The sequence below is a fragment of the Oncorhynchus keta genome, chromosome 10 (assembly GCF_023373465.1).
Source record: "Oncorhynchus keta strain PuntledgeMale-10-30-2019 chromosome 10, Oket_V2, whole genome shotgun sequence".
NCBI lineage: Eukaryota > Metazoa > Chordata > Actinopteri > Salmoniformes > Salmonidae > Oncorhynchus > Oncorhynchus keta.
Window position 1 is genome coordinate 21,074,888 of NC_068430.1, and position 22,273 is coordinate 21,097,160.

The window sequence follows — 22,273 nt, forward strand, 5'->3', positions numbered from 1 at the left end:
ACCAGGCCTGCTCACCTCTACTATAATTCAACTGGACTCACCAGGCCTGCTCACCTCTACTGTCATTCTGTTGTGTATATACAGTTAGAACTATGTCAACCGGACAACTATAGTTTTTAGTATGTCCCATTGCAAATACTAGTGAATAAAAATGTGTCCAGTCTACGCAAAAGGAATCATTTGTGACTATAAGACTTGTAGACTGTATTATACGTCAGATCATTGTCCATTAAATGCCATATACTGCTTTCAATTCAAGCGTTCTCACAGGTTCTTGACAGCGTGGTATGTGTAGACATGCAGTGTCTTTATCCTCTGGCCAATGGACATTCCCCTACTACACACTGGCAGGCTGGCCACTTACTCTGCTCTGTGAGGTAGATGGGCCTCCTGAGCGGAGAATGTGGGCCAGTCACAGAGCAGGCCAGCGGGGAGAGACAAACTGCCCAAATCTTAGGTAGAGTTCTTGCTGGGACCCCCAGAGGCTTGTGAGGTATGATTCCGTCTTCCTCTAGCGCTTAGAATACGCTCATGGATAGAATGGTTACTTTCCAAAGGTGTTGTCTCTGAAGCTCTTGGTCTTTTCTTTGTGTGTTTTATTACATTGTGTATAATACAGTAATGAATCCTTCACCTTGGCCTGCTAGTCCTTCCTGTGGAGATGTCTCTCAGTTCATTTCCTGTTGCTCTATAGAGATGTGCCATGGGCTTACACCTCCTGTTTCCGACAGCAGGATACTGGAATTCAGTAGTACAACCCTGGAGGAGGAGGCTAGCCACATCTTCTCCTTTCATCTTGGCTTTGACCCCATCCTCACTGCTAGTTTATCTCCAATTCCATCAAGCCACTGCATGACTGTGGTCCGGTCACACAACGTCTCTAGTTTATCTCCAATTCCATCAAGCCACTGCATGACTGTTATCCGGTCACACAACCACTTTCAGCAACACAAAGCTTGACTTGCCTCTGCCCTGCAGTTTGAAAGAGGAGAGGAGAGACGTGTACATTTGTGCATCCTGTTTGACACCTTTGGATCCCTAAGAGCAGAGCTGTTCTGCCTGTTCTGATGGGAGTTCAGGTTTTGTGAAAGGCAAAGGATGTTTCACAGAGTAACTTTTGATGGAGTGACTGGAGCTCTGTAAATATTAGCGGTGATGAGGAGTGTGCTGTGGAACAGGACATTTCTTTAGTCTGTCCTCTTTGCACTGACTTGATTGTCTCTGTGTATCTGTCTTTTAGGAGATGTTTACATACAGCCGACGCAGGATACCAAGACTCCTGTTATCTACGGAGTCTTCTCTGTCTCAGGGTGAGTGGGAAAACTTCTGTTCAGACACTTTTATTAGAACATATTAAGAATAATTATTGAAATATACTTTCATTGTCATATTATGTCCCTTTTTGGTTTATTTCAGTTCTTAACCCACTGAGCTGTCTATCTCACCCCTCTCCATACAGCTCCGTGTTTAAGGGCTCAGCAGTTTGTGTCTATTCCATGGCTGACGTCCGCCAGGTCTTCAATGGACCCTTTGCCCACAAGGAGGGGCCCAACTACCAGTGGGTGGCCTACACTGGGAAGATCCCCTACCCTCGGCCTGGGACGGTGAGCCTCACCCTCCCATGACCCTGAGTGTTAATACCAAACCAAGGTGGCATAAACGACACTTAGACATCAAACAGAAACCATTTGTCTTTCAAGCAGGACACAAATTATCAGCCTTCATACCCAAAATTTAAGTGGTTGTTGATGTTTCTGTGGTGAGAGGCAAATGTTTTAATGCTAGTTTCCTTTTCAACAACAGTGCCCCGGTGGTACGTTCACCCCCAACATGAAGTCCACCAAAGACTACCCAGACGAGGTGATCAACTTCATGCGGAACCACCCCAATATGTACAACGCTGTGTACCCAATACACAAGCGCCCCCTGGTGGTCCGGACCAACGTGGAGTACGAGTTCACCACCATCACTGTGGACCAGGTGGCCGCGGTAGACGGGAACTATGAAGTGCTGTTCCTGGGAACTGGTGAGTCCTCACTAGTCTATATTCATGTGAAATATAGCAGGCCTACATCACTCTTTGTACAATGTCCAAGGATGCCAAACAGATTTCCTTCTGTTAGTAAAACAAAGGAGAAACGTGTAAATAATCCCAAGGCAGTCCCGCCAGATGGACCTGCTGTCTTTCTCCCTAACATTTAACCCCAGGAGCAAAGCTTTTGAATGCCTTTTTGTCAAAATGGATGTTTCACCAATAAACAGGGTCATTCTTCACATCATTCACTTTAAGTAATAGCTTTTGGGTTCTCTACCTGCAGGGCAGGGCAGGGCAGGTGGGGGGGTGAGAGGAGAGGGAAAGGAGGAGGGGGGTTACAGTAAGGAAATCCATCACACAAATCTCACCACCGGTACATTGCAGCGGTAGAGATTTTTCTGTTTGTCTCCTTTCTTTGAACTTTTAAAAAGCTGACGTGACATCACTCCCCTAGTGCATGAAGCCCATACATGCAGCACAGTATCCCTTTTGTGTGTGTTTTTTGTTCTGGGAGACTAATGGATTTTTATACGAGCACACCGTGCTCCACTATGCCCAGAGTCAGTGTAATATGTAGGACAAAAGGTGAACACAGAGAGATCTGTCTGAAAGTGGTGAAGAGTACTGTAGTGTAGTGCTAAGGCCTGATGGAATGATGAGTGAGGATTAACCTTTACATTAGCAGAGGAATGTAGCGAGGGCAGTTTGATTAACTGGCAGCAAGGCAGGGTAGTGTCGGGTTACAACTCATCTCCTTCCCAGACACTTCCGCCCAATGCGCAAAGAGTCTGATGGATCAATGTGTCAAACTTGGCCTTTTTTAGCCAATACAGAAAGACTGGGATAAACTCCCAGTGCATAGGCATTGGCTTAATCGGCTTAATCTACCAACCAATCACGCTAGTGCAACACAAGCACTGAGTCACGCCTCGTAGTCGTGTGGTTTGCTAAAATTAATTGATGACAAATACTGAGTAAGGTCACTCCCATATAATTCTATGACCAAAATGGAATCATTGATGTACCAGCCATTTGTGGGCAATAGTCTGGGGACAAGGTTAGGTTACAACAGGTATGTAGTAGTTTCAAGTCTCAGGTGTTTCCTTGGGCCACAGACAGGGGAACGGTTCAGAAGGTGATTGTGTTGCCCAGAGATGACCTGCAGACTGAAGAACTGGTCCTGGAGGAGGTAGAGGTGTTCAAGGTGAGCACTAACTGTCTTTCTTATTTTTCTATCCTCTCTCTCTCTCATTTTCTCTCTCTGTCTCTCTCTTTCTATATCTATCTTTCTCTGTTTCTCTTTGGCTTTCTCTGTCTGGCTATGTCTCTCTGTCTTTCTCTATGCCTCTCTCTGTCTCTCTGGCTCTGTCTCTCCCTGTCGCTCTATGTCTCTCTTTATGTCTCTGTCTCTGTCTTTCTCTTTCTTTCTCATGTCTCCCTCTTTGTCTCTCCCTGTCGCTCTCTGTCTCTCTCCGTCTCTCTCTATGTCTCTCTCTTGTCACTCCCTGTCACTCTCTGTCTCTCTCTGTCTCTCTGTCTTTCTCTTTCTTTCGCTCTTTCTCTATGACTCTCTCTGTCTCTCTCTCCCCCTCTCTCTCTCTCTCCCTCTCTCTCTCTCTCTCTCTCTCTCTCTCTCTCTCTCTCTCTCTCTCTCTCTCTCTCTCTCTCTCTTTCTCTCTCTTTCTCTCTCTCTCTCTCTCTTTCTCTCTCTCTCTTTCTCTCTCCCTCTCTCTCTCTCTGCTTATAACCATGTATATTTTCAACGACTTTATAAGACTGAGCAATGCATTGTCTTCCCATTTCAGGTTCCTACTCCGATTATAACAATGAAGATCTCGTCCAAAAGGGTAAGCATATCTGTATAAAACCTTACCCAATAGACCTACATATCTTTCCTGGGATAAAGAGCCAAGGAGCTGAATTAAATGAAGGGACATTATTTTGGAATGCCATGAACTGCATGTAAACAGCTGTGGAACTAATGTGTCCCTTCATAATTCATAGAAGGCCTGCAGTCTGGTTTAGACAATGAAAGGAGAAATATGGAAAATGCATTCAACTTTAGTTTTGTCTTTCACTGTGATTAAAATAGTTGGCCATGGATACATGACATGACATCATTCTTAGAAAGGGTTGCAATTTTACAACAGCTGATCTTAAAAACTGAAGATTGTCTCCGAACAATGGAAATCTTTGTTATACAGAAAGGGTGAGCTCTCCCAATGTGCTCACAAATCTTCCAATAAGCAAATTATATTATCACATTACATTGTTATGGCTTTGATGGATTCTTATCCCCTGTAAACCTCTGCACTAAAAAAATGGAGAGCCATCATAGAAGCCATTCTGCATCCTCTGTTCACTGATACTCTGTGTCTGTGAAATTAGCTGGATATTCCCATACTTTATCCAGCTGTGATCTAACATCCTCCATGGCTTCCTCCTCTCACAGCAACAGCTCTACGTGTCTTCTGAGCTTGGTGTTACCCACCTGGCCCTCCACCGCTGTGACGTGTACGGGGAGGCATGTGCTGACTGCTGCCTGGCCCGGGACCCCTACTGCGCCTGGGACGGAAGGTCCTGCTCCCGCTACTCCGCCTCGCAAAAGAGGTGAGCATCAGCATGAGCTGCTCAGAATGGCTCTATGGATTGTTGACTGGCTCTATACAGTGTTGACTGGCTCTGTACATTGTTGACTGGCTCTATACACTGTTGACTGGCTTTATACATTATTGACTGGCTCTATAGGTTGTTGACTGGCACTACAGGTTGTTGACTGGCTCTATGCATTATTGACTGGCTCTATACATTATTGACTGGCTCTATAGATTGTTGACTGGCTCTATATATTGTTGACTGGCTCTATACATTATTGACTGGCTCTATAGATTGATGACTGGCTTTATAGATTGTTGACTGGCTCCATAGGTTGTTGACTGGCTCTATACATTGTTGACTGGCTCTATACATTGTTGACTGGCTCTATACATTACTGACTGGCTGTATAGATTGTTGACTGGATCTGTAGATTGTTGACCCTCTCTGTAGATTGTTGACTGGATCCCTTGATTGTTGACTGGCTCTATATATTGTTTCCTGGCTGGATATATTGTTGAATGGCTCTATACATTGTTTACTGTTGCTATAGATTGTTGACTGCCTCTATACAGTCAACACTGTATTGTTGACTGGCTCTATACATTGTTGACTGGCTCTATACATTGTTGACTGACTCTATACATTGTTGACAGGCTTTATACATTGTTTGCTGGCTCTATACATTGTTGACTGGCTCTATTGATTGTTGACTGGCTCTATACATTGTAGACGAGCTTATAAATTGTTGACTGGCTCTATACATTGTTGACTGGCTCTATTGATTGTTGACTGGCTCTATACATTGTAGACGAGCTTATAAATTGTTGACTGGATCAATAGATTGTTGACTGGCTCTTTACATTGTTGACTGGATCTATAGATTGTTGACTGGATCTATAGATTGTTGACTGGCTCTATACGTTGTTTACTGGCTCTGTAGATTGTTGATTGGATCCTTTGATTGTTGACTGGCTCTATACATTGTTTACTGGCTCTATAGATTGTTGACTGGCTCTATAGATTGTTGACTGGCTCTATACATTGTTGACTGGTTCAATACATTTTTGGCTGGCTCTATAGATTGTTGACCCTCTCTGTAGTTTGTTGACTGGATCCATTGATTGTTTACTGGCTCGAAATATTGTTTCCTGGCTGGATATGTTGTTGACTGGCTCTACAGATTGTTGAATGGCTCTATACATTGTTGACCAGCTCTATAGATTGTTGACTGGCTCTATAGATTGTTGACTGGCTCTACAGATTGTTGAATGGCTCTATACATTGTTGACCAGCTCTATAGATTGTTGACTGGCTCTATACATTGTTGACTGGCTCTATAAATTGTTGACTGGCTCAATACATTGTTGACTGGCTCTGTAGATTGTTGACTGGCTCTATAGATTGTTGACTGGCTCCATAGATTTTTTTACTGGCTTTATATATTGTTGACTGGATTTATACATTGTTGACTAGCTGTTTAGATTGTTGACTGGTTCTATAGATTTATGACTGGTTCTATAGATGTATGACTGGCTCTGTACGTTGTTGGCTGGCTCTATATATTGTTGACTGGCACTATAGATTGTTGACTGGCTCTATACATTGTTGACTGGCTCTATAAATTGTTGACTGGCTCAATACATTGTTGACTGGCTCTGTAGATTGTTGACTGGCTCTATAGATTGTTGACTGGCTCTACAGATTGTTGACTGGATCTATAGATTGTTGACTGGATCTATAGATTGTTGACTGGCTCTATACGTTGTTTACTGGCTCTGTAGATTGTTGATTGGATCCTTTGATTGTTGACTGGCTCTATACATTGTTTACTGGCTCTATAGATTGTTGACTGGCTCTATAGATTGTTGACTGGCTCTATACATTGTTGACTGGTTCAATACATTTTTGGCTGGCTCTATAGATTGTTGACCCTCTCTGTAGTTTGTTGACTGGATCCATTGATTGTTTACTGGCTCGAAATATTGTTTCCTGGCTGGATATGTTGTTGACTGGCTCTACAGATTGTTGAATGGCTCTATACATTGTTGACCAGCTCTATAGATTGTTGACTGGCTCTATAGATTGTTGACTGGCTCTACAGATTGTTGAATGGCTCTATACATTGTTGACCAGCTCTATAGATTGTTGACTGGCTCTATACATTGTTGACTGGCTCTATAAATTGTTGACTGGCTCAATACATTGTTGACTGGCTCTGTAGATTGTTGACTGGCTCTATAGATTGTTGACTGGCTCCATAGATTTTTTTACTGGCTTTATATATTGTTGACTGGATTTATACATTGTTGACTAGCTGTTTAGATTGTTGACTGGCTCTATAGATTGTTGACTGGCTCCATAGATTTTTTTACTGGCTTTATATATTGTTGACTGGATTTATACATTGTTGACTAGCTGTTTAGATTGTTGACTGGTTCTATAGATTTATGACTGGTTCTATAGATGTATGACTGGCTCTGTACGTTGTTGGCTGGCTCTATATATTGTTGACTGGCACTATAGATTGTTGACTGGCTCTATACATTGTTGACTGGCTCTATAGATTTCTGACTGGCTCTATACATTGTTGACTGGCTCTATACATTGTTGACTGGCTCTATACATTTCTGACTGGCTCTATACATTTCTGACTGGCTCTATACATTGTTGACTGGCTCTATACATTGTTGACTAGCTGTTTAGATTGTTGACTGGCTCTATAGATTGTTGACTTCCTCTATACATTGTTGACTGGCTCTATACATTGTTGACTGGCTCTATAGATTGTTGACTTGCTCTATAGATTGTTGACTGGCTCTATACGTTGTTTACTGGCTCTGTAGATTGTTGACTGTATCCTTTGATTGTTGACTGGCTCTATATATTGTTTACTGGCTCTGTAGATTGTTGACTGGCTCTATACGTTGTTTACTGGCTCTGTAGATTTTTGACTGGATCCTTTGATTGTTGACTGGCTCTATATATTGTTTACTGGCTCTATAGATTGTTGACTGGCTCTATACGTTGTTTACTGGCTCTGTAGATTGTTGACTGGATTCTTTGATTGTTGACTGGCTCTATATATTGTTTACTGGCTCTATAGATTGTTGACTGGCTCTAAACGTTGTTTACTGGCTCTGTAGATTGTTGACTGGTTCTATAGATTGTTGACTGGCTCTATATATTGTTTACTGGCTCTATAGATTGTTGACTGGCTCTAAACGTTGTTTACTGGCTCTGTAGATTGTTGACTGGTTCTATAGATTGTTGACTGGCTCTATAGATTGTTGACTGGCTCTGTAGATTGTTGACTGGATCCATTGATTGTTGACTGGCTCTATATATTGTTCCTGGCTGGATATGTTGTTGACTGGCTCTACAGACTGTTGAATGGCTCTCTACATTGTTTACTGGCTCTATAGGTTGTTGACTGGCTCTATAGATTGTTGACTGGCTCTATACATTGTTGACTGGTTCAATACATTTTTGGCTGGCTCTATACATTGTTGACGGGCTCTATAGATTGTTGACGGGCTCTATAAATTGTTGACCCTCTCTGTAGTTTGTTTACTGGCTCAAAATATTGTTTCCTGGCTGGATATGTTGTTGACTGGCTCTACAGATTGTTGACTGGTTCAATACATTTTTGGCTGGCTCTATAGATTGTTGACTTCCTCTATAGATTGTTGAGTGGCTCTATACATTGTTGACTGGCTCTATAGATTGTTGACTTCCTCTATACATTGTTGGCTGGCTCCATAGATTTTTGACTGGCTCAATAGATTTTTGACTGGCTCTATACATTGTTGACTGGCTTTATACTTCATTGACTGGCTCTATAGATTGTTGACTAGCTCCATAGATTGTTGACTGGCTCTACATTGTTCACTGGCTCTATACATTTTTGACTGGCTCTGTAGATTGTTGACTGGCTCTATACATTGTTGACTGGCTCTATATATTGTTGACTGGCTCCATATATTTTTGACTTGCTCTATACACTGTTGACTGGCTCCATAGAGTTTTGACTGGCTCTATACATTGTTGACTGGCTCTATAGATTGTTGACTGGATCTGTACATTGTTGACTGGCTGGATATATTGTTGACTGGCTCTACAGATTTTTGAATGGCTCTATACAATGTTGACTGGCTTTATAGATTCTTGACTTGCTCTATAGATTGTTGACTGGCTCTATTGATTGTTGACTGGCTCTATTGATTGTTGACTGGCTCTATAGATTGTTGACTGGCTCTATAGATTTTTGACTGGCTCCATGGATTGTTGACTGGCTCTATACATTGTTGACTGGCTCCATAGATTGTTGACTGGCTCCATAGATTGTTGACTGGCTCTATAGATTGTTGACTGGCTCCATAGATTGTTGACTGGCTCTATAGATTGTTGACTGGCTCCATAGATTGTTGACTGGCTCCATAGATTGTTTACTGGCTCTATACATTGTTGACTGGATCTATACATTTTTGACTGGATCTATACATTTTTGACTGGCTCTATACATTTTTGATTGGCTCTATACATTGATGACTGGCTGGATATCTTGTTGACTGGCTCTATAGATTGTTTACTGGCTCTATACAATGTTGACTGGCTCTCTATAGATTGTTGATTGGCTCCATAGATTGTTGACTGGCTTTATACTTTATTGACTGGCTCTATAGATTTTTGACTGGCTCTATATATTGTTGACTGGCTCTATACTTTGTTAGCTGGCTCTATAAATTGTTGACTAGCTGTGTAGATTGTTGAATGGCTCCATGGATTGTTGACTGGCTGTATAAATTGTTGAGTGACTCTTTACAGTAGGTCGTTGACTGGCTCTTTAGGTTGTTGAAAGGCTCTATAGGTTTTTGAACGGCTTTATAGGTTGTTAATTGATTCTATAGGTTGTTGAATGGCTTTTTGGTTGTTGACTCATTCTATATGTTGTTGAATGGCTCTATAGATTGTTGAATAACTCTATATGTTATTGGATGGCTCTATAGGTTGTTGACTAACTCTATATGTTATTGGATGGCTCTATAGGTTGTTGACTAACTCTATATGTTATTGGATGGCTCTATAGGTTGTTGAATGAATATATTCAAAGTTTTATGGCTGTATGGATTTTTGACTGGCTCGGTGGATTGTTGAATGGCTTTGCATTTGCTTGTTAATTTATTCTCTTCTCTTATTCGGGAATACTGGTCTGACCCCTTTAGACGCAGCCGAAGGCAGGACGTCAAGTACGGGAATCCCATCCGGCAGTGCAGGGGCTTCAACTCCAATGGTAAGACCAGTATTTGCCAGTTCTAGTGGGTGGATGGGTTAGAGATTTTCAGTGGCAGTGAATTCATCTCATTCATTTTGAGAGGACTAACTTAATTTATGCCATCACGTGCCAGCATTTGTATAAAATTCTCCCCAATTTTGTGATATCCAATTGTGATCCATTTACGATCTTGTCTCAACTCTGTAACTCCCCAATGGGCTCGGTAGAGGTGAAGGTCAAGTCATGCATCCTCGAAACATGGCCTGCCAAACCTCACTTCTTAACACCTCCCCACTTAACCCGGAAGCCAGCTACACCAATGTGTCGGAGGAAACACCATTCAACTGACCACCTGAGTCAGCCTGCAGGCGCCCGGGCCAGCCACAAGGTGTCCCTAGAGCGCTATGAGCAAAGTAAAGCCCCCCCCTGGCCATACCTTCCTCTATCCTGGATGATGCTTGGCCAATTGTGCACCGCCCTATGGGACTCCCGGTCACGGCCATTTGTGACACAGCCTGGGATCGAACCTCGGTCTGTAGAATGCCTCAAGCACTGTGATGCAGTGCCTTAGACTGCTGCGCATCTCGGGAGGCCCCACATGCCAGCATTTTCTTCAAATAGATATAAATAAAACATTGCTCTTTTGGATTTTTGGTCTTTGTGGGACTTGATACTGAATCTATGGTTGCCATGGTGTCTTTCTATCTCAGCTAATAAGAACACCCTGGAGATGGTGCAGTATGGGGTGGAGGGCAGCAGCACCTTCCTGGAGTGCCAGGCCCGTTCACCTCACGCTGCCATCAAGTGGCACCTGCAAAGGGACAACAGTGACCGCCGTAAAGAGGTAAGCAGCCATCTATGACGCTCACAATATCACTCAAACTAGTATTCTTCCCAAAACACTGTTGAGATCTACAGGTATACTTTCTGCACAATTTAACTTTATACTCAGACATATTAAGGGATACCATGAACTAAGGTAACTTGAACCAGTAAATCTCTCTAGAAGGGCGTGATGTTCCTCTCTGTTACATAATGATGGTGAAGAGTCTTTGTCAGGCTGCTGTATGTTTCATCTGATAGCTGAAATCTATTGATGTATTACTGTTGTCAGTCTATTGATGTATTACTGTTGTCAGTCTATTGATGTATTACTGTTGTCAGTCTATTGATGTATTACTGTTGTCAGTCTATTGATGTATTACTGTTGTCAGTCTATTTATGTATTACTGTTGTCAGTCTATTGATGTATTACTGTGATAAAGAGACAACATCCATCCAGACATGACAACCAGGTGGTTGGTCTTCAACCTGGCGTGGTAAAGCCCAAACTTTCCCATTACCCAAAGGATGGGCCCCATACATAAAACAGCATAAGACCAGCTCATGGTTTCTCACCCTGACGCTTTTGTTAAAGTTTTATGGTGTAACCTCTGTTTTATTTGCTTTTCTGTTGGATTCTGCCTATCCCCATTGGCTTGGCTCAGTTGGCAGGGCTGTTGCTCAGCACATCTGATTCTGGGTAGAATAGCTGTCAGCGGCTAATAACACTCTTGAATATGTATCAGGGTAAACATCAAGAGACAATGGATAAAATCACTAGAGCACTTATTGAACTGCAGGTCAATGTGGATTGTGTTAGTCGAAGAATGTATAGGTAGTCATAACACTGATATAGTGGTATAGTTGGTGGTTGGTGATGATGCTGTTCTGCCAACAATAGCAGGAAATTAGCTGTCTGCTTGGCCTCTCCTCTGATGTTTCTACCCTGGCTTTACATCATGCCTTATTTCTTCATAACTCTCATAAGTCATAACTCTCTCCCACTCTCACACACTTTTTATCTCTCTCGCTCTCTCGTTCTCTCGTTCTCTCTCTCTCGATCGCTCTCTGTCTCTATCGCTTCCTCTCTTTCACTCAATTTCAATTCAATTTAAGAGCTTTATTGGCATGGGAAACATGTTTACATTGCTAAAGCAAGTGAAATAGATGATAAACAAAAGTGAAATAAACAATAAAAAATGTACGGTAAACATTACACTTCCAAAAGAATAAAGACATACAGTGTTGTAATGATGTGCAAATAGTTAAAGTACAAATAAAAATACATAAATATAAAATATATTTACAATGGTGTTTGTTCTTCACTGGTTGCCCTTTTCTTGTGGCAACAGGTCACATATATTGCTGCTGTGATTGCACACTGTGGTATTTCACCCACAAGATATGGGAGTTGGATTTGTTTTTGAATTCTTTGTTGGTCTGTGTAATCATGGAAATATGTGTCCCTAATATGGTCATACTTTTGGCAGGTTAGGAAGTGCAGCTTAGTTTCCACCTCATTTTGTGGGCAGTGTGCACATAGCCTGTCTTCTCTTGAGAGCCAGGTCTGCCTTCGGCAGCCTTTCTCAATGGCAAGGCTCTGCTCACTGTCTGTACATAGTCAAAGATTTCCTTAATTTTGGGTCAGTCACTAATGGTCAGGTATTCTGCCGCTGTGCACTCTCTGTTTAGGGCCAAATAGCATTCTAGTTTGCTCAGTTTTTTTGTAAATACTTTCCAATGTGTCAAGTAATTATATTTTTGTTTTCTCATGATTTGGTTTGGTCTAATTGTGTTGCTGTCCTGGGTCTCTGGGGTCTGTTTGTGTTTGTGAATAGAGCCCCAGGACCACCTTTCTTAGGGGTCTCTTCTCCAGGTTAATTTCTCTGTAGGTGATGGCTTTGTTATGGAAGGTTTGGGAAACGCTTCCTTTAAGGTGGTTATAGAATTTAACATCTCTTTTCTGGATTTTGATTATTAGCGGGTATCAGCCTATTTCCGTTTTGCATGCATTATTTGGTGTTTTACGTTGTACACTGAGAATATTTTTGAAGAATTCTGCATGCAGTCTCAATTTGGTGTTTGTCCCATTTTCTGAATTCTTGGTTGGTAAGCGGACCCCAGACCTCACAACCATAAAGGGCAATGGGTTCCATAATTGATTCAAGTATTTTTTGCCAGATCCTAATTGGTATGTGGAATTTTATGTTCCTTTTGATGGCATAGAAGGCCCTTCTTTGTGGAAGTTACCTGTGGCGCTGATGTTTAGGCCGAGGTATGTATCATTTTTTTGTGTGCTCTAGGGCAACGGTGTCTAGATGGAATTTGTATTTGTGGTCCTGGCAAGTGTAACTCTTTTTGGAACACTATTATTTTTTGTCTTTCTGAGATTTACTGTCAGTGCCCAGGTCTGACAGAATCTGTGCAGAAGATGCTGCTGTAGGCCCTCCTTGGTTGGGGAGAGAAGAAAACAGTATACATTTGACTTCAGATTCTCTCTCTCACTCTCTCAGATGCGCTCTGACGGGCGGGTACTGAAGACAGAGCAGGGTCTGCTGCTGCGTTCTCTCCAGCCCTCAGACTCCGGGGTGTACCAGTGCACGGCCACAGAGAAGAACTTCAAACACACGCTGGTCAAGCTGCAGCTAGTGGTCCTGTCCAGCCGAGCCGTCAACAACCTCCCGGTGGAGGGTGGGGGGCTGGGGCCGTCTCCGCCCAGCGCGGGTCAGTACAAGGACCTGCTGACCATCCTGAGCCAGCCAGAGATGGGCCTCATCAACCAGTACTGTGAGGACTACTGGCAGCTGGGAGACTCAATGATGGGAGCCATCAAGGGCAAAGACACGAAAGAACTCAAGGAGCAGAAGAAACCACGCAACCGCCGACATCACAGCGAGGGAGAGGAGGTGAGACATGAGGGGTCCCTTACCTCTCCCAAACCTCAATGGCACTCTTTGGAAACTGGGAAAGACTCAACTTAAGAGAGTGACTAGGTGAAAGGAATCAAAAAACACAAATAAAATACACAGAAGTGGTAAAAAACAAGAGGCATACAAACACACCCCACATCCCTTTGAACAATACAGTATATGATACACAGTATTTATTGTAAGTTGTATATAGAATCATTCTGTGGATTTCTTTGTACTTATATAAAAATGCTCTTTGTGTATAGATACCTTTTGGGCAAATGTTATTGTTATTATTGTTATTAATTGTATTATTGTTGTTACTGTCATTACAAAATTCTTCATCTTTCCATCTTTTGACATTGACACCTCTGTTTGGAATGTGTAAACTGACATGTAAAGGCTGTTCATTGTGAACTGAAAGGTGTCACTGTATACAGAGAAATTAACTGAGGGTTGGGGTAGATGGAGATATATCTATCTTGCTTGTTGTTTGCTTTGACAGAAATGCAATAGTCAAATTAAGGGCTTGCCAGGGATTGTTTGAACATAGAGTAACCTCACCATATTGAATAAGGACAAAGACTCCTCACTTTAAGTTTCAAGTTTTATTTGTCTTATGTACGGGATACACATGGTATACACCATCCAACCAAATGCTTACTTGCAGGTTCCTTCTTTACAGTGCAACAACATTAAGAACATATTAAAGATAAGAATACGAACATAAAGTAAATATCTCAGTAGAATAGAATAAACATTTTAGCATAAGTATAATACAGGAAGGCGCAATTTATTGTCCAATGTTTACAAATGTTGCAGTAAAGGGGGGATTCGGGGGCAAGTTCAATCGCAGAGGATGCACGAATTCCTCCACTCATTGGATAGCTATCTCTGTGAACCTGGTGTCTAAATGAGTATATTGAATACCCATGCTATTTTATTGGCTCCCTAAATAGGTTGATGGTTTTTATTTCTGGCTTCATTTGTTATTCCTCACTGTACAGTATATGCCTTTGTCTCAGGCAAACCAGTTGTTCTAAATGCTGTGTTGCTATGTATCCTACAGTATGCATGAAAACAGCTCTACATGGCCAGGATCAGGGTAGGTATCAATATATCAAATGTTTCCAAGGCAATTCATATTTGTGTGAGTGCGAAGGTTGACACTATGATTGTTATTGAATGGCCAGGTCAATCAGATAGATATTTTAACAAAAGGATGAAAAAAAGGATTCAAATCTTACCTTTGAGCCGCTCAATTGTGGGAAACTAAGTTGTTAAAATGGTCAAGTAAAAAAGAAACAAACACCATAGATACTTATCAAATAAACATTCTAAGGCTTTCTTTGGTTTATCTAAACATCCAATGGGATTGAGTGTGAGGGACAGTAAAGGAAGGGTCAAGGTTTTGGAACAAAGGGCATTATTCTCTTATCTTTAAAAGATTGACTTGAATCTCATGGAATGTATTAGATATTCAAAACATTGGCCAGGGCCAAACCTAGCACACTTTGGCCAAATACTGTACATTTTATTTTGGTTGACAAAAACAAAAGCACAATTCAGCTTGAGATGGTGCGATGCCCAGATCCCTTTTACTAAGCAGCCATTTTGTTCTGACTAGGAGCCATCTATTTTCATTTATTGGTGAGTTTGGCTTTACATGTACAAAAATAAACATGCCCTTACAGAACAGAGCATTTGAACAATGTTGTGACACTTACTAACCAAAATATTTGGGAAGCTGGCTTTTCATTGTGTGCATGAGTATGTATTTGTACTGTAATTATAAAACAAACAAAAAACTATGTTGTAGTTTTTCTGTTCTTCCAGTGTACAGTATGGTCAACTTCAGCCAAGGTCTGAGGGACAGCCTCAGTGCCACATAGAAAAACTGAATGGATGAGAACTACTATGTGTAATGTACCTACAGATATTGACATGCTCGCCCTTCCACTCTTCACTATAGAATACTATTCATTTTCCCAGAATAAAACCAGACAGCCCCTGTTACTCTCCTCTAGTTGAAAACAGGGTGTTACAGCAACAAACAAAAAAATGATTTTTACTTTTGGAGTGTTTTTGTTTTGTTTTGCTCGGTTAAGACTTTCTGAAAAAAAGATTAAATGCACAGACAGAGCTGACGTTATTGTAATGACTTGTGTAAATTACTTTCTCTTCCCTTTCCATTGTTGTTGCTGACTAATAAATTAAAGCTCTATATTTATAAAGAATGGAATGGTCTACTTTTATTCTGATGTGTCCATATTATATTTTAAATATCACTCAGACCTTTTGGGATTAAATGTTCCAAGCTTCCTCAGAGAGAGTATGATGAGCTACTAGCCATTTGTGGCAGACAAGGGCATCACTGGCAGCTTGACTGACAGTGATGCTCTATTATTATTATCTAAGACAAGAACCCTCAGAGGAAATACATTTACATTGTAATAATTTAGCAGAGGGTCTTATCCAAATTTTATACTGGTCCCCCACATCAATTGAACCCACAACCCTAGTGTTGCAAGTGCCATGCTCTGTCAACTGAGCCACATGGGTGGGACTCAATAGATGAGGAGGGAGATGAGGAGATGAACAGTGTAAGATGAATACTGAGGCTGTTCCCACTATCAGCTCGCTGTGTGCCTCTCTCGGATCAGCACACTTACTGCTCTATTCAATCAAACCCGTATTGCAGTATTTACGCAGTAGCCTGATTTCCAATGGTCAAATTAACTCAGGGTGGTCATGGGTACTGTATAAAAACATGCAACTAGTACCAGGGTGTCCCCCATCACAGGTATGCTTTCCCTTTTCAGAATTAGAAGTGTGTGGGCACTTGAATATATATTGAATATTGTAAATAAAGACACGGTGTAAACATTGCTATGGCGGGTTTGAATGAACTTCAGATTTAGGGCTCTATTCAATCTGTAGAGCTGGGGCCTCATTTATAAAACGGATTTACAATTTTTTGATCTTAAGTATGACTTACGCAGAAAACCACTTATAATAAGTTATTTATAAAACCTTACTTGACGTGGACATGATCTCTACGCAAAGTCTAGACTTGACGTAAGCTATTTTTCTGCTGGTTATGTAGGGGTATTGCAGTTTGGGAAGCAAATGTGTCCAAGCCTGTTGTAAACTTTGCATTAGCTTCATGAACAATTTGTTAGGAATTATCAATTAAAGGTGTGAGGAATTAATTGCAAGGTATGTTGAATTAAAAACAGGGTGCATGTTCTGTAAAAAGAGTATCAAATTTTTAAAAAAGGTAACCATGTTCTTGCGTTATTGGAAGATATTGAAAACCGTGCTTTTAGAAAGGAGAGAGTTTTCAGAGACGTGAATGTCTTTTTTTGCTCATGATGATCGCTATCGTCTCCCAGGAAATGTTCTGTTAGATTTGTGTGCGGATTTAGCCCAATGTCTGGAAAGGAAGACACGCTGCAATCATGCCATACCCGTATCTGTCCAAGTAGCCTACTTTCCACTCTGGAATTCCTCGCTACTTGGCATTCCAGAGGGAAATTAGTGACAGGTTGGATATATCTCAGCCGCATCCTGCCACAAGTGATTGAGGCGATTCTCCCATTATTGTCCACGAGATACATTAGTTTCCCATTTACAGCCGACGAACAGGTGCGCGTCAAAGGCCGCTCATTTAATTTCCCAGGAGGATAGGCTCATCAGTTGACTGCACGTCTGTATGTAACAGTAGAGCTTCAGTCCCTCTCCTCGACCCGGGCAGGAACCAGAGACCCTCTGCAACAACAGTCACCCACGAAGCATCGTTACCCATCGTGCCACAAAAGCCACAGCACTCAAGGAGGACAACTATTCCAGGTCTCAGAGCGAGTGACGTCACCGATTGAATTGCTGTTAGTGCGCACCACCGCTAACTAGCTAGCCATTTCACATCGGTTACAAGTTGGTGAGACCGGGTTTGCGTCTCTCACATGGGTCGGCAGACCATTCCATAAAAATTGAGCTCCCTAGGAGAAAGCCCTGCCTCCAGCTGTTTGCTTAGAAATTCTAGGGACAATTAGGAGGCCTGCATCTTATGACCGTAGCGTACGTGTAGGTATGTACGGCAGGACCAAATCAGAGAGATACTGTAGGCAGAAGCAAGCCCATGTAATGCTTTGTAGGTTAGCAGTAAAACCTTGAAATCAGCCCTTGCCTTGACAGGAAGCCAGTGTAGGGAGGCTAGCACTGGAGAAATATGATCACATTTTTGGGTTCTAGTCAGGATTCTAGCAGCCGTATTTAGCTGAAGTTTATTTAGTGCTTTATCCGGGTAGACGGAAAGTAGAGCATTGCAGTAGTCTATCCTAGAAGTGACAAAAGTATGGATTAAGTTTTCTGCATCATTTTTGGACAGAAAGTTTCTGATTTTTGCAATGTTACGAAGATCGAAAAAAGCTGTCCTTGAAACAGTCTTGATATGTTCTTCAAAAGAGAGATCAGGGTCCAGAGTAACGCTGAGGTCCTTCACGGTTTTATTTGAGACGACTGTACAACCATTAAGATTAATTGTCAGATTCAACAGAAGATCTCTGTTTTGTCCGAGTTTAAAAGTAGAACGTTTGCAGCCATCCACTTCCTTATGTCTGAAACACATGCTTCTAGCGAGGGCAATTTTGGGGCTTCACCATGTTTCATTGAAATGTACAGCTGTGTGTCATCCGCATAGCAGTGAAAGTTAACATTGTTTTCGAATGACATCCCCAAGAGGTAAAATATATAGTGAAAACAATAGTGGTCCTAAAACGGAACCTTGAGGAACAACGAAATTACAGTTGATTTGTCAGAGGACAAACCATTCACAGAGAGAAACTGATACACAGCCTAAAACCCCAAACCCCTAAAACCCTAAAACCCCAGAACTTGTCCGTGTAGACGAATTTGGGTTTCCAAGCTCTCCAAAAGAATGTGGTGATCGATGGTATCAAAAGCAGCACTAAGGTCTAGGAGCACGAGGACAGATGCAGAGCCTCGGTCTGATGCCATTGAAAGGTCTTTCACCACCTTCACAAGTACAGTCTCAGTGCTATGATGGGGTCTAAAACCAGACTGAAGCATTTTGTATACATTGTTTGTCTTCAGGAAGGCAGTGAGTTGCTGCACAACAGCCTTTTCTAAACAAGGTTTGGCTTTTTCAAGAGAGGCTTTATTACTGCCACTTTTAGTGAGTTTGGTACACATCCGGTGAATAGAGAGCCGTTTATTATGTTCAACATAGGAGGGCCAAGCACAGGAAGCAGCTCTTTCAGGAGTTTAGTTGGAATAGGGTCCAGTATGCAGCTTGAAGGTTTCGAGGCCATGATTATTTTCATCATTGTGTCAAGAGATATAGTACTAAAACACTTGAGTGTCTCTCTTGATCCTAGGTCCTGGCAGAGTTGTGCAGACTCAGGACAACTGAGCTTTGAAGGAATACGCAGATTTAAAGAGGAGTCCGTAATTTGCTTTCTAATAATCATGATCTTTTCCTCAAAGAAGTTCATGAATTTATTACTGCTGAAGTGAAAGCCATCCTCTCTTGGGGAATGCTGCTTTTTAGTTAGCTTTGCGACAGTATCAAAAAGGAATTTCGGATTGTTCTTATTTTCCTCAATTAAGTTGGAAAAATAGGATGATCGAGCAGCAGTAAGGGCTCTTCGATACTGCACGGTACTGTCTTTCCAAGCTAGTCGGAAGACTTCAGAGCTCGGGTATTTTCTGTATACCAGGGAGCTAGTTTGCTAGTTTCTTATGAGACATGTTTTTAGTTTTTAGGGGTGCAACTGCATCTAGGGTATTGTGCAAGGTTAAATTGAGTTCCTCAGTTAGGTGGTTAACTGATTTTTGTCCTCGGGCGTCCTTGGGTAGACAGAGGGAGTCTGGAAGGACATCAAGGAATCTTTGTGATATCTGTGAATTTATAGCACAACTTTTGATGTTCCTTGGTTGGGGTCTTAGCAAATTATTTGTTGCAATTGCAAACGTAATAAAATGGTGGTCCGATAGTCCAGGATTATGAGGAAAAACATTAAGATCCACAATATTTATTCCATGGGACAAAACTAGGTCCAGAGTATGACTGGGACAGTGAGGTGGCCCAGAGACATGTTGGACAACACCCACTGAGTCGATGATGGCTCCGAAAGCCTTTTGGAGTGGGTCTGTGGACTTTTCCATGTGAATATTGAAGTCACCAAAGATTAGAATATTATCTGCTATGAATACAAGTTCCGATAGGAATTCAGGGAACTCAATGAGGAACGCTGTATATGGCCCAGGAGGCCTGTAAACAGTAGCTATAAAAAGTGATTGAGTATGCTGCATAGATTTCATGACTAGAAGCTCAAAAGACGAAAATTTGAAATTTGCTATTGTAAATGTTAGCAACACCTCCGCCTTTGCGGGATGCATGGGGGATATGGTCACTAGTGTAGCCAGGAGGTGAGGCCTCATTTAACACAGTAAATTCATCAGGCTTCAGCCATGTTTCAGTCAGGCCAATCACATCAATATTATGATCTGTGATTAGTTCATTGACTATAATTGCCTTTGAAGTAAGGGATCTAACATTAAGTCGCCCTATGTTTGAGATGTGAGGTATCATGATCTCTTTCAATAATGACAGGAATGGAAGAGGTCTTTATCCTAGTGAGATTGCTAAGGTGAACACTGCCATGGTTCACGGTCTCAATGGGGATAGCTGAGCTGACTACACTGACTGTGCTAGTGGCAGACTCCACTATGCTGGCAGGCTGGCTAACAGCCTGCTGCCTGGCCTGCACCCTATTTCATTGTGGAGCTAGAGGAGTTAGAGCCCTGTCTATGTTGGTAGATAAGATGAGAGCATCCCTCCAGCTAGGAGGGAGTCTGTCACTCCTCAGCAGGTCAGGCTTGGTCCTGTTTGTGGGTGAGTCCCAGAAAGAGGGCCAATCATCTACAAATTCTATCTTTTGGGAGGGGCAGAAAACAGTTTCCAACCAGCGATTGAGTTGTGAGACTCTGCTGTAGAGCTCATCACTCCCCCTAACTGGGAGGGGGCCAGAGACAATTACTCGACGCCGACACGTCTTTTTAGCTGATTTACACATTGAGGCTGTGCGCTTGGTGATCTTTGCCTGTTTCATCCTAACATTGTTGGTGCCGACGTGGATAACAATACCTCTATAGTATCTACACTTGCCAGTTTTAGCTTTAGCCAGCACCATCTTCAGATTAGCCTTAACATCGGTAGCCCTGCCCCCTGGTAAACAGTGTATGATTGCTGGATGATTTGTTTTAAGTCTAATACTGCGGGTAATGGAGTCGCCAATGACTAGAGTTTTCAATTTGTCAGAGCTAATGATGGGAAGCTTCGGCGTCTCAGACCCCGTAACGGGAGGAGTAGAGACAAGAGAAGGCTCGGCCTCTGACTCCGACTCGTTGCTTAATGGAGAAAACTGGTTGAAAGTTTCTGTCGGCTGAATGAGCGACACCGGTTGAGCATTCCTACAGCATTTCCCTCCAGAAACCGTGAGAAAGTTGTCCGGCTGCGGGGACCGTGCGAGGGGATTTATACTAACTGTACTTACTGGTGGCACAGACGCTGTTTCATCCTTTCCTACACTGAAATTACCCTTGCCTAACGATTGCGTCTGAAGCTGGGTTTGTAGCACAGCTATCCTCACCGTAAGGCGATCGTTCTCCTGTATATTATGAGTAATTGCAATTAGAAGGCATCATGTTAATGTTACTACTTAGCTTCGGCTGTTGGAGGTCCTGACGAACCATGTCCAGATAAAGCGTCCGGAGTGAAAAAGTTTAATGAAAAAAAAAAAAAAAAAAAGTTGAGGGAAAAACCAAAAATATAAACGGTACTTAAAAAGTAAAAACCGTAAAGTTGTCTGGTAGCAAAGTAAGGTTGGCAACAAAATGCACAGCAACACGTAAACAAGTCTGCAAGTTGTGACCAGAAATGGCGTCAAAATCACAGGAACAACCAATCAACACTATCAAGTGGTCTATCAAGTGGTCCTTCTGTGGCTCAGTTGGTAGAGCATGGTGCTTGTAACGCCAGGGTAGTGGGTTCGATTCCCGGGACCACCCATACGTAGAATGTATGCACACATGACTGTAAGTCGCTTTGGATAAAAGCGTCAGCTAAATGGCATATATTATTATTATATTAAGTTGCTGTGGGGGGTGTAGAGCTGTTGACCGTGGTAGGGGTAGCCAGGTGGAAAGTGTGGCCAGCCAAAGAAAAATGCTTATTGGAATGATCGATTATCGTAGATTTATCGGTGGTGACAGTGTTTCCTAGCCTCAGTGCAGTGGGCAGCTGGGAGGAGGTGCTCATTTTCTCCATGGACTTTGCAGTGTACCAAACACTGGAATTAGTGCTACAGGATGTACATTTCTGTTTGAAAAAGCTAGCCGTAGCTTTCCTAACTGACTGTATATTGGTTGCTGCCTTCCCTGAAAATTTGCATATCGTGATTTTATCCTGCCAATACAGCATATAACCAGCAAGCTTTATGTTGATAATGTCGTCGTTCAGCCATGACTCTGTGAAGCATAAGATATTACAGTTTTTGATGTCCCGTTGGTAGTTAGCTAGAAGAACGGAAGACAGGGGGAGTTTATTTGATC

General features: G+C 42.1%; 1 protein-coding gene across 6 annotated transcripts in view; it reads left to right on the forward strand.

The window, feature by feature from the left end:
- Positions 1 to 15,873, forward strand: part of LOC118388350 (semaphorin-3F-like) — a 104,638-nt gene extending 88,765 nt beyond the window's left edge. For 4 of the 6 annotated variants that reach the window (XM_052526659.1, XM_052526660.1, XM_052526661.1 and 1 more), the window contains 9 exons: positions 1,241 to 1,310; positions 1,460 to 1,604; positions 1,804 to 2,026; positions 3,151 to 3,239; positions 3,841 to 3,882; positions 4,488 to 4,644; positions 9,840 to 9,923; positions 10,616 to 10,749; positions 13,241 to 15,873. In XM_052526659.1, coding sequence (XP_052382619.1) covers positions 1,241 to 1,310; positions 1,460 to 1,604; positions 1,804 to 2,026; positions 3,151 to 3,239; positions 3,841 to 3,882; positions 4,488 to 4,644; positions 9,840 to 9,923; positions 10,616 to 10,749; positions 13,241 to 13,708 — 1,412 coding nt within the window. In that variant the 3' untranslated portion in view covers positions 13,709 to 15,873. Of the gene's footprint in view, positions 1 to 1,240; positions 1,311 to 1,459; positions 1,605 to 1,803; positions 2,027 to 3,150; positions 3,240 to 3,840; positions 3,883 to 4,487; positions 4,646 to 9,839; positions 9,924 to 10,615; positions 10,750 to 13,240 lie in introns of all 6 variants that reach the window. The other 2 variants (XM_035777319.2, XM_035777321.1) reach the window with 1 other exon arrangement.
- The last annotated feature ends 6,400 nt before the right edge of the window (positions 15,874 to 22,273 follow it).